Genomic DNA, 15,527 nt, shown 5'->3' on the forward strand with positions numbered 1-15,527 from the left:
TAAAAAGATTTAATGCGTGTTTTTATAATACATATTTACTGAAATGCATGAAAACTTTCTGCACTATTTTCTAACGTGTAGACTCAATTCATGTGTTCTACGCGTGCCATCCGGTTTGAGACTTCGGCTGACAGTAAACCAATAGACGGGGTCACGTGACCCCGTCTAAAAATGAATGAATATTTACATTACCGTAATGAATTACAAGGATTTGAGAGACAGACTACTCAAAATTAATTAGTTTGTCCACATGATACATTACATACATGTATCTGAATTCATGAAAATATCAATTATTTATATCAGTCTGTCTGTTCCCGAAAAAAAAAACCGCACACACCAAAAAAAAACAATAAAAAACAACAACAACCATTTATTAAGTAATTAAAATCAATAGGACACGGACGGATGGCTTCAAGTTGATTCCTAGGTAGATGTTAAAAAAAATCACAGTTATTTTCAATTGGGGCTTTACTTTCCAGACAGGAACTACATTTTGTTGGTTATTTCTATTTCGACGAATTAATGTTATAGGGGGCAGCTGTTGGACCAATATGAAAGAATTCCTTACCTCAGTCATCCTTTTGAATTTCACAGGTAAGACTAATTATTGACTTACATGTATATAGGTACAGTGTAAGAATACCAATTCATTAACGAATTCATTGTGTCATAATAATATTTTATGAGAACGTGTAGATTCTGTATTCTATGGTTGGTGGCATAATGTTTGTGGATTTGTTAAAACTGTATTTTGCATATAGGGAGGAAGTACTTAACGATGTATTAGTCGACTTAATGAAAAAAAAATGTAGTGACGAAACACAGTATCATAGAGTGTTATAAAAAGTAAAATCATGACATGAATTTAAGGAAACAGATAAATTCATAATTAATACTTAGACAGTTTAAAGTATAGCAGATTAAAACAACAGTAAAACAAGATAACTTACGACGGGTAATTGTTTTTCTAACATGTTCCATAGCATATCTTAAATAAATATTTTTAATAGTTTACACATCAGAGTGATCACAAATCAACAGTATTTAGAGAAGAGGAATGTGTCCAAAAACTGCTTAAAGCAATATGAGCTGCAATTTTCATGTTAAATACTTTTTTTTACGAAAAGGTGTGTTTCTTCTAAAATGACAAAAAATTGCTGTAAGCTGTATTTTTGTGGGAAAAGCCGTTAATTAAGAAGCCTTTATTGGAGCAAAATTGAATTATTGTCGTCCTGTACAACAATTGATTTGCTATATATTCTTTAGAAGAGAAATCTTTCCTCTGACAAAAATTAATGAATTTTTTAAACTTTATTCACCATAAAAGTGTAAGTTACATGCAGACCTATCATACCAACAGGTTTCTGCGGCAAAATAAAATTCTAAAAAATACAGCTCATATTGCTTAAATGAATTTGGAAAGAAAACTAACTACTATATACAAGTAATTTTTACCTAATCCAAATGAGACATACATCTATAAGATATATAGATTAGTAAGGTTGAGAGATATGTTTGATTGTGGTTTTAATAAATATATTATGATTTCAAAACCGAACAATAGAGATTGTTATGCATGATTTTAATAGACCAAGACCACTTAATGTCACTAGGAGATGAATATTCCACACATCAAAGTTTGTCACTGATTCATCATAAAGAACCGTGGAACATTGTGTTTATTGCTTGCAATTTCATGACAGTCACAAGGTTTGTTTATTTGTTTATTTTATTTTAATTACAAAAGTTCTAGATTGAAACGATGGCTGTTGATATCATCTCCGGTGATTTGTAATGTCTATTAAATTTGATTTATTGACTTTAGAATGATTATATCAACTTTTATGTTGTTTGTGGGTTTTTTTAATAATAAAACAACATATTTTTCAGAAGGCAAAATATTTAATCTCTCTCTCTCTCTCTCTCTTTCTCTCTCTCTCCCTCTCTCTCTCTCATTAAGACACGTAGGTTACACGTCAATCACATTCATAATATTCCCTGACCCAACCATAAACAACACCAATTATACCAAAGCATCACACATAATTAGAGCCCGATGTCTGCGTACGCGGGGGACACTCTGACAACATGGACAAGATGAAAACGTCCTACAAAATACCGTTTGTTATGAAGCACCTGTCTCTACTTGTAGGTGTTTTGTTCTTTCCTTGCTCTGGTCATCGCATCGAAAGATCTGTGAGTGTTTATCTTTTTTCCAACTTTATTCTTTTATTTGGTGGTTTGTGTATCTCTATACATTGACTTGTTTATTCTGTATTGATGTGTATAGGAACTTCTGCATACTTAAGTAACGCACACTTTCAATCGCCCATCTTCGCAAGCCAAGGGTTTCTGATCCGCACCGCGGATCAGAAACCCTGGGCTAGCGAAGATGTCAATCGCCATACATTGAACTTGCAAAATCTAATTAATCAGTAACAGAACTTTTAGTTTCTTGACCACGTAACTATCTACTCAAGTTGTAAAATAAATTTATAAAAATTAAGAAATATTATTTTTCAAAATTATTTGATATATAAATTATTATTATCATGAATTAATAAAAAGTCGAAATTATTATTGCTTGAATGACTATTGCTGTTTGTTTTTATGCTGAACAATTTTGTTTTCAGACTAGTTGTGCTCAAAAGTACCAGGTAATTCCAAATCATTCTGCGTGTTTACAAAAGACTGCCATTGCTACTGATTCCGGTAAAGTCTGTTTGTCTGTATGCATGTCTCTCCTTCTCTCTTTCTCTCTCTCTGTCAACTTATTGTGTGTGTATACAGATATATCGAGAAAACATAAAGAAATCAAGAACTGTAACTCTTACAAATTATGTTGACTGTCAAGCAAAAAGATAAATGTTGACTCTTCTTACCTGCAGGTATTTCTGATGAGGACAAAAATGTAATAGTCAGTAAACATAACGAGTACAGATCAGGTGTAAACCCGCGTGCTGTTGCCATGGCAAAAATGGTGAGTAAGAGTCACAAAACACAGCCCCCCCCCCCCCCAACCGTTAAAATCGAACGTGAATTGTAATAATTTGAGTTGTAAGTTTGACCCATTAAATTTTCAATTACTAGTACTTAAATTTTGTACATCTACATTCATTGTAAATACCTTTAGATATTAACTTATATCAAGATGGTTCGTATGATTTTAATTTAAGTCTTGGGATGATGAAACAGCCATGATCGCTCAGAAGTACGCTGACGCCTGTAAGGGTCTCGTTCATGATGGAGGTCGACAGCGGAGTATTCCGGGTGAGTGAATCGAACGCAACTTTCCGTGTCGTGTTGCCTACTCGGGATGAGTAAATCGAACGCAGTTTCCTATGTATTCCTATTAGTAAGCTGATCATTTTATCGTGAGAAAACAAAATAAACGGTTTATATGTTACTTAAAGTTGTCAAAATTTAATGAAGATATTATGATTGTTACTGATTTAATCAACGAAGGCACTAGTACTGTTCTCTTTAGTTTCTTTTGACATCTGATTGCATGTCGAGAAAAAACAACGTTGTTATAATCATATTGAGTCTATTCAATTGAAAACGTTACCAGTTCAAAATTGACTGCATGTATATTACACTTATAAATTTAGACACACAAATACAATTAAATGGTTTGACACGTATACATTATCAGCTCAGGTAAAGGACAAGTGATGTTACAAAAATTAATGTTAAACATGGTTTAGAGGAAAATTGATCTTCGTCCTTTCTACATCAAGGTCGTTTCTCTGTGGGTCAGAACCTGGCCAGTGCGTCCTACGACCTGGCTTGGGCAGGCGTGATCAAGCTGTGGTATGATGAGGTCAAGGACTTCACCCTGGGGGGAAACAATGACTTAAAGAAAGTTGGCCACTATACCCAGGTATAACACAAATGTGTATGTTTATAATAGAAGGACTGGGTACGTTGTATAGACAGTATTGCCAAACCAATTGCAAGTAGCTGCGTTTCATGAAAACTTTAAAACTAATGGCAATGAATGCATTACAATGTGTTTTTGTCTACTCGGAATCTGCTATGTTAGGTTATAAATTGATAACTAAAACGTATAATGATAAACAGATAGTAGAATCGAAAATATTAAAATTTATCAAAGTGGCAATGATTTTTTTTTTCATTTACATAATCAGGCACGTAGCATCAGGGGGGGGGGCCAGGGGGGCCCACTTTGCCTCGCAGCAACAAATTTTTAAAAATTTACATATAAAAAAGTGAATTATCATGGAGTTGGTCCCCCCCCCCACTTTTTTTTGGAAGTATGTAAAAAATTGTTATGAAAATTAGGAAATGTGGAGTCCCCTCCCCCCCCCCCCCCCCCCCCCCCCCCCACGGATTTGGATTTTGAAGATTTGTGGAAACTTTAAATCTTTTTTTTTTTCTTTTTTTTTTGTTTTTGTTTTTGTTTTTTTTTTGCTTGTCAAGAATTTTTGGATGAGTCTGGCCCCCCTACTTTCAAAAACGATGCTACGTGCCTGATAATATATATACAAGATGTTTGATAAATATTAAAAACATAGTACGTTAAATGCTTCAACATATTTCAAATTGTGTCCCTATGTAATTTTAATGTAATTCTCAAAGTACGTTGCAGAGAATATTTGCTATACCAATTACATCATTTATTTAAAAAAGAAAACAGTTACGTAACCATTTTGCGAAATCATATTTCATAATATTAAAATTACCTAAAAAAAAATAATTATATTAGTTTGTCAAGTTATTTAATTTAAACGATGACGATGGCTTACCTTTATAAATTGATTAAGCATCCACATATAACTTACATGTTTTAACAATTATGGTCTATTTCTAGGTTGTCTGGGCGACTTCCATAAAGATAGGTTGTGGGTTTGCCGTCTGTGGCTCAACGAGGAGTTACGTGTGTAATTACGGACCCGGGTCAGTAACCTCAACACAAACTTATAAGTTCTGGCGTTATCTCTGCCCATAATATTGTTTTTCTGTGTGGTTGTCTGTCTTCCTGCTTTGATGGCATTGATATTTACACGTTGTGTAGCTCGAATTGTCAAGTCGTATATAAAAAGTCTAAACATTCGGTACATATAATTCAATAACCATATCCTTTTATTTCTTACTCAATGTAGTACTGCTTGCCCATTTGTACGTAATTTCTTAAATAATTCGATCTAAAATATCTCTTTTTTTTTACCAAATTCTCATATGACGGCAATAATTGTCTGCTAAAAAAACACTTTTCTCACACAGACAGCATTAATTTTCTTTCTGCCAGAAAAAAATACTCCCATACTAGGATGTAGGCATCTTGAACAAAATTCTATGATACACTGCCCCCCCCCCCCCCCTGCTTTTAATTAAATTAGATATACATGTAGTCAATTTTGTCCCAAAGTTACATGTATCCTGTACACATGACTATTTTCTTTACTGTCTCATACCTTCATACATGTAACAGTGCTAGCGTCCAAATATTGCTTGTGCGTCTGTTAGTTTGAATATATATCATTTACTCTATCAATGAAAAAAATATATAATTTATTTCCCAAAATCGTTTTATAGTTTGACAGTTCATCCCAGATAGGTTAGCACTATCTTTGTTTTGTAAAATTATATGTATAAACATAAACTTGCGTATTATTAGAGCGCAGGCGATGATAAATTTAAATTGTTTAGTTTTTAGCTCACCGAGCTGAAAGCTCAAGTGAGCTATTCTGATCACATTTTGTCTGTCGTCCGTCTGTCTGTATGTCTGTCTGTTTGTCTGTCTGTCTGTCTGTCTGTCCGTCCGTCCGTCTGTCTGTCTGTCCGTCTGTCTGTAAACTTTTCACATTTTCAACATCTTCTCAAGAACCACTGGGCCAATTTTAACCAAACTTGGCACAAAGCACCCTTAGCCTAAGGGGATTCAAAGTTGTGAAAATTAAGGATCACGCCCTTTTGCAAAGGGAGATAATTAGGAATTTATAAAAATTTCGAGAAATTTTCAAAAATCTTCTTCTCATGAACCATAAGACCAGGAAAGCTGAAACATATGTGAAAGCATCCTCAGGTAGTGTAGATTCAAATTTGTAAAAATCATGACCCCCGGGGGTAGGGTGGGGCCACAATGGGGGGTCGAAGTTTAACATAGGAATATATAGAGTAAATCTTTAAAAATCTTCTTCTCAGAAACTAATTAACAAGGAAAACTGAAACTGGTGTGGAAGCATCCTCAGGTAATGTAGATTCAAAGTTGTGAAAATCATGACCCCCGGGGGTAGGGAGGGGCCACAATGGGGGGTTGAAGTTTAACATAGGAATATATAGAGTAAATCTTTAAAAATCTTCTTCTCAGAAACTAATCAGCCAGGAAAGCTGACACTTGTGTGGAAGCATTCTCAGGTGGTGTAAATTCAAAGTTGTGAAAATCATGACCCCCGGGTGTAGGGTGGGGCCACAATGGGGGGTCAAAGTTTAACATAGGAATATATAGAGTTCATCTTCAAAAATCTTCTTCTTAGAAACTAATCAGCCAGGAAAGCTGACACTTGTGTGAAAGCATCCTCTGGTAGTGTAGATTCAAAGTTGTGAAAATCATGACCCCTGGGTGTAGGTAGGGGCCACAATGGGGGTCGAAGTTTAACATAGGAATATATAGAGTTAATCTTCAAAAAACTTCTTCTCAGAAACTAATCAGCCAGGAAAGCTAACACTTGTGTAAAAGCATCCTTTGGTAGTGTAGATTCAAAGTTGTGAAAATTATGTCCCCCGGGGATAAGGTGGGGCCACAATGGGGGGTCGAACTTTTACATAGGAATATACAGAGTAAATCTTTAAAAATCTTCTTCTCATGAACCATAAGATCAGGAAAGCTGAAACTTGTGTGGAAACATCCTCAGGTAGTGTAGATACAATGTTGTGAAAATCATGACCCCCGCGTGTAGGATGGGGCCACAATGGGGGGGGGGGTCAAACTTTTACATAGGAATATATAGAGTAAATCTTTAAAAATCTTCTACTCAGAAACTAATCAGCCAGGAAAGCTGAAACTTGTGTGGAAGCATCTTCAGGTAATGTATATACAAAGTTGTGAAAATTATGTCCCCCGGGGAAAGGATGGGGCCACAATGGGGGGTTGAAGTTTAACATAGGAATATAAAGAGTTAATCTTTAAAAATCTTCTTCTCAAACACTAATCAGCCAGGAAAGCTGAAACTTGTGTGGAAGGTAGTGTAGATACAAAGTTGTGAAAATCATGACCCCTGGGTGTAAGGTGGGGCCACAATGAGGGGTCGAAGTTCGACACATGAATACATGTATATAGAGTAAATTTTTAAAAATCTTCTTCTTAGAAACTAATCAGCCAGGAAAGCTGAAACTGGTGTAGAAGCATCCTCAGGTAGTGTAGATTCAAAGTTGTGAAAATCATGACCCCCGGGCGTAGAGTGGGGCCACAATGGGGGGTTGAAATTGAACATAGGAATATATAGAGTAAATCTTTAAAAATCTTCTTCTCAGAAACTAATGAGCCAGATGATTCTTTATAATTGTTAAGACTTTTGCCCCAGGACAATTCTTTGGCTTTACAAGAAGGTTCAGAGTTTGATGTAGGTTTATATCCCATATATAAACTATTGTTAAGGATCTTTTTGAGAACTGCAATACTCAACATATGATATGACTATTAAATCATCCTGTTAGAAAAAGGGACTAATGATTATAAACATAAGAATATCCAGGGGAAAAATGGATTTTATTTATACAGGATCTACATATATTATTGTACATTGTCCAGATAGTTTGTATTAATTATGACTCCATTAAGCTGATTGTATTATACCTATTGTTCCGCAGGTGAGCGATGTGGCCCATGGGCCTCTTGTTATTCATGGTATGTTTTATACATTAAAATAGACACAGCTAAATTCTTCTGATTTTGCAGAGGTAATCTGGACATAAATAACCCGTATGAATCGGGATCGTCATGCAGCAAATGTCCAAACAGCTGTAATAATAATCTATGTGGTAAGATATTACGTAAATTACACATTAGAAACGCAACGTAAATTAATTTTTTCGAGTAAATCTTTCACTTCTTTGCCCCACCTTTAACTAACAATATGAACAGTGATATATCTTTTTACTAACACACATATTTAATCAAGTATTAATTTTAAGGAGGTTGGATGGTCAACAAATTAAACATCAAATCTTTCTTAAGATTTTGGTTGTGATTTTTTCGAAGCCATCAATTTTTTTTTGGTGAATAGAAATTCCAAATATTTTACTTTGTAAAAAAATTAATATATTTCCGATAATTTCTATACAAAGCTCTTCTTCTAAAGGAGATTTGTATAGTCTTAAAACGGCCTCGACTATCCAGCTCTCTTAAGGGCTTTAGATGAATCATTGATTAGAAATTTCAGTTTAACTGATTTAGAATAAAACAATTACCATTCGAAAAATAGTAATTAAAATAAATATTATGAGCCAGGATCCTGCTTAAGGTAGTAAGGGACACCGCCATATTGTGACGTACATGTACTTCCTATCGAAATAAACAATTAAATCAATTAAGTATAATTTTTAATCATTCTCTTTCTATACACTGTCCCGAGTTTTTGCTTTCACCCCTTTTTGCTTCATATTTCGGTTATAATAAATACCTTTTGTGCTCAATCTCCATTCATCTTTAATATGAAAAATGTCCAGATGATCTGTTTTGAAACACCCCCTCTACCGCTTCAGGTTTCAATATACATCCCAAAATAAAAAATCGACGGGGTTTTTGCATTGCATCAGCCATCAATAAGCCCGGATAATAACGTTGAAAAATTGCGCGAGGTATCCCGAGTACCTCCGAATGGAGAAAAGATATACATGTAAACATTTTCCATTATAAATATCCGTAAAAAAAATTTTTTCGTTCCTGTGAAATTTTATGAGTGAAAAGTGATAACTTGTCAAAGAAGATATCTTGGATATTTTCCATTTCATTGATTTCAACTGTAATTCTTTCACTGGTATGTGTATTTTTATTAAAATCATCAAAAAATGACGGAAGCAATAACTCGGGACAGACTTAAACAATTGTTACATATCAGCGCAGCGTTACGGGTTAGAGCGTTAACTACAGTGTAATAAGCTGTAAGTCATGAGTTCGAATCTCACTGGGGCTTTTATATTTTTAAAGCACATTTTTGGGTCAAATTATGTAACATTTGAAAATTCTAAAACTGTGAATTATGCATTATGATTATAATGTACGTTACTACAAATTAATATCGACAGGTGTCCCATACCACCTTAAATTGAGTGTTAACTATATCTGGACTATTTTCAGATTGTCAAGGCAAGGCATGTGAGAATGGAGGAACTATGGACTTTAATGCGTGCGCATGCAGCTGTAAAACACCGACCACAACTTATGTCGGTCCGTCCTGCCAGTGTAAGTACAGACTGAGTAAGAAATTACAAATCTCGCGCCACGTGAGATTTCGTCAGATATTGTACTTCCGGAAACAAGCGGCCATAATACAGCGGCGTGTTCTCTGATTTTTTTTTTAATTCTGCAATACTAAATTGTACCTAATTGCTTTATACGTACATGGACGTGCCTGTTTATATTTTTTTTAGAAGTGTCTGACCATATTCTTGATATCCTAGGGCTATTGGCTTCTGTCAGTGTACACGTAGAGAATGCAAATTGCTTTTGATATTTATATTCCGTGTTCAATTTCTTTTTAATGTAAAAAAAAACATTACCTAAATACATTTAATTATTTAGAGATACAAGCTCAAATATTATGATTTATAGGTTTATAAAAAAAAGATGTAAGGGCAATTTAAACTGGACGGAACAAAAGGCAATCATTTCCTTGAATACTAGCATGTTGTATTATTTCCATAACCAGCTCAGTCTGTAATAATAATAATGATAAATTTTCGTTGTTGTTCTTTTTTTTCAGTGAACTGTACCGGTCAAAAGGACCGTTCCTACATCTGCGGCCCACAGTTCACCCCAGCAATGTGTGACAGGTTCACTAATGTCCCCCAGGACTGTCCCACCATGTGTAAAGTGTGCCCATGTAAGTCCCTGACAAACACTTTTACATATTGCAAAGCGTGCCCATGTAAGTCCCTGATAAACTATTATGTACCCAAGTAAGTCCTTGATAAACGCTTTTATATTATATTTCACTTGTATATACTAGTATACACGTATACTGTAAACCAACTTTTAAGGTGGTATGGGACACCTCAATATTGTGACGTGTTTACTATCGAAACAATAAAATCAAGTATATTAATTTTATGAATATTTCCTTTTCCGAAATTGTTAGCTTAGCGCAATTGGTTATAGCGTTACCTACAAATCTGTAAGTTATAAGTTCGATTACCGCTGGGGCTTTAATAAGTTTTAACTTTCTAAAAAAAATTTGAAAACTTATTTCTTGGTTAAATATTGTGAAATTTGAAAATTCTAAATCTGTGAAAGTATATTGATATTTCTTTTCTTTTGTCCACATTAATATCGACAGGTGTCCCATTCCACCTTAAACGCGTGCAAGAATTTTACGCGACGTTCTCGAGTATCTCGTCATTACAAAATAATTCTCACCGCGACAGTGATATTTGTTTTATGGAACGATGTGGAATAGAATGGAAGCTTTTTTTTTTAATAAGGTTTTATAAGTTTTGGTATGGAATGGTTACAGTGATACTGTATTGTTTTATGACACGCTCTGGTATAGAATTGTGACAATAAGTACAATTTGTTTACAGATGCTGGGATCGGATTCGCGGCACCTGACGGGGGACAAGAACCAGTCAAGTCAAATACACTGTTATCGATCTTAACAACGATGATTGTATTGATTTCATTTCGGTTAATTTTCTGAAAATGAATGTAAATGTTTACGTTTGTTCATATCGTGTTATGTTTTTGTGTCAGACATTTTTGTATGAAATAACTGATACAGTTTTTTAAAGGGGAGGGGGTCACTATAAATATCTCTGGACCACACTTGTCAAGATTCATCGGTAAAGGAAGCAATGGGATAAAATTGAAGAATAAATAATAATAATAATAGTAATAATAACCTAACAGATTCTTACCCTTACACCATAAATCCTGATTCTATATGGGGGGGGGGGGATATCTCACAATTATATAGAGGCCCCCTTGTTCACCAAAACTATGTGCATATATGTACGTTATTTGTCTGCTTACAGACAGTAAACTATAAAAAATCAACTTTAACTCAAATTTGTACCCATAATACATGGCCCCTGGTAAATAGGGTCTTAACTTTTTAATGTTTTTTTTTGCTTTGTATCTGTAGTTTTATCAGAAAATTAAAATGTTGAAATCTTTACGACCGACACACCAAATCTGTTGGTCGGGTCACCCTTAAATCTTAATTTATGTTACTTTACTGCTCAATGTAACGTCATGTATCTTTATAAATGTACAATATATTATGACAATAAAGAAAAAGAACAATTATTATTCTATTGTTCTGCTTATATTTAGCAAATATTTAAACGTCCTTATATTTTTCTGTTTCCAATTACATGGTTTTATACACATTCGATACATACAATCATATAAAATACTGTGTTTTTGCTGTAGCGTAGCCTCAAAACTTTTCATCCATGGCTTGCTATTCAACCCTGAATGAAATATTTAAACTATTAAACAATGCCAATTTTGTTTACATTCAAGAATTGCAGTTACACGTACCATCTAAAATATCTCAAAGGTATTAATCATTGGTTACTTCTTTATCAGATGTATGTGTTTACAGTTTACTTCAGAAAATAGAGTTGTCGAACTTTGCCTAAATCCAAAGATTATTTTAGAAGTGAGATAATAAACAAATTGATATTTCTCAGCCTTTTATAGCACTGAATATTATGAATAATTCATAGTACAAAATATATGTGAAAACAATTATAACAAATTTAATGTACATGTCAAACATTGAAAGCTATAAGCAATTTATACAAGATCATGTATTATTACAATAAATTTTGATAATAGAATTAAGTTCGTAAAAATTATGGTTTACATTTCATGATATTAGTTGGTTGGTTTCAAGAAGCGACCGATAAACAATATAGTTCCGGTCGAATTGTCTCTGATCAGGAAGAGGAAGGGGTGGTCCGCTTTAAATACTTTTGGTTCTGGCGGCATGCCATACAGCTCCATCATTACTGCTGTAGTAGCGGCAGCTTCCGTGCTCTCCTCGTTGACCTCAACAAACGCTTTGTGAATGACGTCAGATACATGAGTGCCATCTGGCGGGTTTTTCATCATGGCGCCGAAGTCGGCTTTTCTGGAAAAGATATCGGTGATTCCCATCCCACCAAGAACTTTATCCAGTTGAAACGAGCTTTCTAGTTTGAATTTCGGTATGGATACAATGACATCCTCACGGTACATTTCCTTTGTTAGTTCCCGAAACGTGTCAGCCGACAAGCTTGATTCCAATGACGACAACCCGTCAACCTTGTTCGGAAGAATAATTAGCATACTCAGTTGTCCCCCTTTGTATGGAAGATCCAGAACTTGGCAACCCAGTGATTTGGACATACCAATAAGCCACTTTTCCTTTTCCATATTCATCATTTCAACCGTGCCCGACTCTGTCTCGGATATTCGAAATGGTTCGCTCTTTGTATTCGAGGCCTTGAATGCATTTTCCCAATCCCCTTTGAAGTAAATAGCATTGGTTAAAACAATTAAAGAAAGGGAGTTAATTCCTCCCTCTGGAATCAAATCCTTGATTTTATTGTTGGTCTGGTCCTCAACCCAGGTGTTGATTCGAGTTCTCGACCCTTCGTGGTTTCCCACAAAATCTAACAATTCAATTTCACTGTTGTAATAGTCCAGCGATTCCTTTTTATACGACTCTTTTATCTCCAGACCGAGTTTGGAAAATATCCGGTTGGCTATTGCGAGCATTGCCCCGTCCTTGGACTTTCCCGTCAGGGTGGCGTGTAGCTTTTGATACGCTTGGTGCGGGTTAGGAACTCCAGCTACTCCCAATACCTGTTTTATCTGCTCCTCGGATTCCCCTTTGGCGCCCAACATCGTTAACATAAGAGCCGCCGATACACTGTAGGGTGACATAAACAGATTCCCACCCCCTTCGCATAGAACTCGATAAAGTTTAAAAGAGAAGTTTGTGACTGCACTCTCCATGACTGATCTTGAAAAGATCGAGTTGAAATTAGAAAATCTTCTAGAGCCGGTAAATTCTATCACTTCCTGCCTGTCTCTTTCCGTGTTTATCTCCGTTCTGGCGTGATTCCGTGGGATTATGCGGATTCCACAAAGTGCACAGATCGTCTGCTACTTTTATCAGGTCGATACCACTATATTTTGTGACGTCGGCATAAATTTGCATACTAAATTAGGCATCTGTTTACTTTTATCGACAAGCCAATCAGGTGAATGAGTTGCAAGGCATTGTGTGCTACTACAAGTTTCAGTATATACAAAGCCTATTTAAAATATATACCATTTTGCATTGTCCTTTGGAAACTCATTTTGAATTATTTTTCAGAATTTACGAAAGTAATATAGACAATTATGTCTGAACTTCAATTTCTATGCTCACATTTAAAGAATATTGCATATGAGGACTTATATCAACCTATTTAAATATCCCATTGTCATTGTTCAAAAGAGGTACGTCCTATTGAATTAAAAGCATTGAGTACTGTTTTTTTCACGTGATCCCCCATATTTGGGACAACATTAGAAGAACGCGCGTTGATATTTTCTTCAGGGACATTCATCAGAATGCTTAACGAACAAACTACTTTATGCTGCATATAGCTTGCGCTTCTGCGTTTGTACATTTGTGCATTTCTACTACCGCAGCTATTCACGTATGTTAAAAATGTACAGTTACCTGTATTTATTTCTAGTGCATAATGATAAAGTCACCAATACACAAATGTGATGGGGTTTTTTCTTATCAACATATGTTTGTACTTGTATGCGTATGTTTGTCAGTCCTTTGATACTGATCGTTTTTTAAGCAACAATTAATCAACTAAAACAACAAAAAACTTTAATGTTAGCATGGAACAAAGTTAATGGTACGTAACCTTTCCTTTTTTACCTTCTTAAGTAAAAATCAAGACGTACAAACATTCCGGCAAGCAATTAAATATTGTGTATAAAACAGACAAATACCACGTGCGTTTGTTGAATCGTAAACACGTTATAGACCGTCATGCATTGCAACTCATTCACTGGATTGGAGAATCTGTTTGCCGAAAATACTGTCACGTGTTAAATAATGCTATCCATATAAGGTAGTGTACCCGACCTGTTTATAACAGGCACGTAGCATCAGGGGGAGCCAGGGGGGGCCTGCCCCCCCCCCCCCCCACTTTTTCTCGCAGCAACAATTTTTTTAAAATTTACATATAAAAAATTGAATTAACATGGAGTTGCCCCCCCCCCCCCCCGGATTAGGATTTTGAAGATTTTGGAAAAGTCTGATTTCCTTTTCTTTTTTTTTCTTTTGCTTGTCAAGATTTTTTGGATGAGTCTGCCCCCCCCCCCCCACTTTCAAAAACGATGCTACGTGCATGTATAGTGTGCAATAAATCTGTAATTTTATTAACCTGTGTTGCTCGATAAACATGTGCTACCTGCACTACCTGGTCATCCCTCACTATGTTATTTATAATCCTCCTTCTTGTTTACAATTTTCATCCCTGTAAATGGGGCTCCCCACAGGGTTTCGGTGTACATGCTCTCTAAACGTGCATAACACGTTTATGTGCCCAGTACTGTACAGCGTTGGTATTTTAAAAAGTGTGTAATAAAAAAGAATTTATAATGTAGTTAATCATTATAAGTTCTTTGCCAAAGTAGACTATGTGAAACAAAGAAGATTGCGGCTAACGATATTTGTTTTTTTTTTCTTACAAGAGATGCCGTAAAAATTCAATTGTTTTGTAAAGATGTATATTTGAATAAAAAAAACTACAGTATCGACAGCTGATTTTTTTTTGTATATGATACTTTATTATTTATAAAAAGAGATCTACTTTAAAACATTTACTTTGCAGTTTTAGCTTTTACATGTATTTATATCACGCCATTGTTTTTATCCTTAAAAAAAAATCCTCAAAATGTTAGCACTCACTTTTATTGGGATAGATATAGACTTCTGATTAACTAAACATGCTTAATGTTCTTTAATTTGCCATAATGTTTAATGAATAAAAGAAAAAAAATTGTGTACGAAAAAAAATTCAAAACACTCACTTGTACAATCAATTAATTGTGCTAGTTTCGTTAATTTCTTAATTTTTGTTGTTGTTATTGTTTTTCTTTTGTTTTTTGTTTTTGGGTGGGGGGGGGTCTTTTTTCTCTCTTTGTTTTGGAAGGGGATAGGGTTTAAAAAATAAGGCAAGCTTTTTTTATATATAAAGCAATCGGAGGGGGTAGGGTTTAAAAAAATAAGGCAAGATTTTTTTGGGGGGGGTGGGGGAGGGGGAGGGTTTGGCTTTGG

General features: G+C 34.9%; 2 protein-coding genes across 2 annotated transcripts; one reads left to right on the forward strand and one right to left on the reverse strand.

The window, feature by feature from the left end:
- The first annotated feature begins 1,929 nt into the window (after positions 1 to 1,929).
- Positions 1,930 to 11,494, forward strand: LOC128179426 (cysteine-rich venom protein latisemin-like). Its single transcript, XM_052846836.1, is given in 11 exon segments — positions 1,930 to 2,083; positions 2,086 to 2,199; positions 2,637 to 2,715; positions 2,892 to 2,983; positions 3,180 to 3,273; positions 3,744 to 3,886; positions 4,838 to 4,923; positions 7,925 to 8,007; positions 9,326 to 9,430; positions 9,951 to 10,070; positions 10,768 to 11,494. Coding segments are annotated over 11 exon segments (1,056 nt in total). The 5' UTR covers positions 1,930 to 2,059; the 3' UTR covers positions 10,884 to 11,494.
- A 197-nt stretch (positions 11,495 to 11,691) lies between these two features.
- LOC128181876 (leukocyte elastase inhibitor-like) lies at positions 11,692 to 13,308 on the reverse strand. The gene has a single exon (XM_052850431.1). It carries the CDS (start codon positions 13,190 to 13,192, stop codon positions 12,068 to 12,070), a length of 1,125 nt encoding a protein of 374 aa, XP_052706391.1. The 5' UTR covers positions 13,193 to 13,308; the 3' UTR covers positions 11,692 to 12,067.
- Positions 13,309 to 15,527: the final 2,219 nt, after the last annotated feature.

This window comes from Crassostrea angulata, chromosome 4 (assembly GCF_025612915.1).
Source record: "Crassostrea angulata isolate pt1a10 chromosome 4, ASM2561291v2, whole genome shotgun sequence".
In the NCBI taxonomy this organism is placed as follows: Eukaryota; Metazoa; Mollusca; class Bivalvia; order Ostreida; family Ostreidae; genus Magallana; species Magallana angulata.

What these genes read in the sequence shown, in the direction of transcription:
- LOC128181876 (XM_052850431.1), bottom strand. Translation starts at nt 13,192, where the DNA reads ATGGAGAGTGCAGTCACAAACTTCTCTTTTAAACTTTATCGAGTTCTA.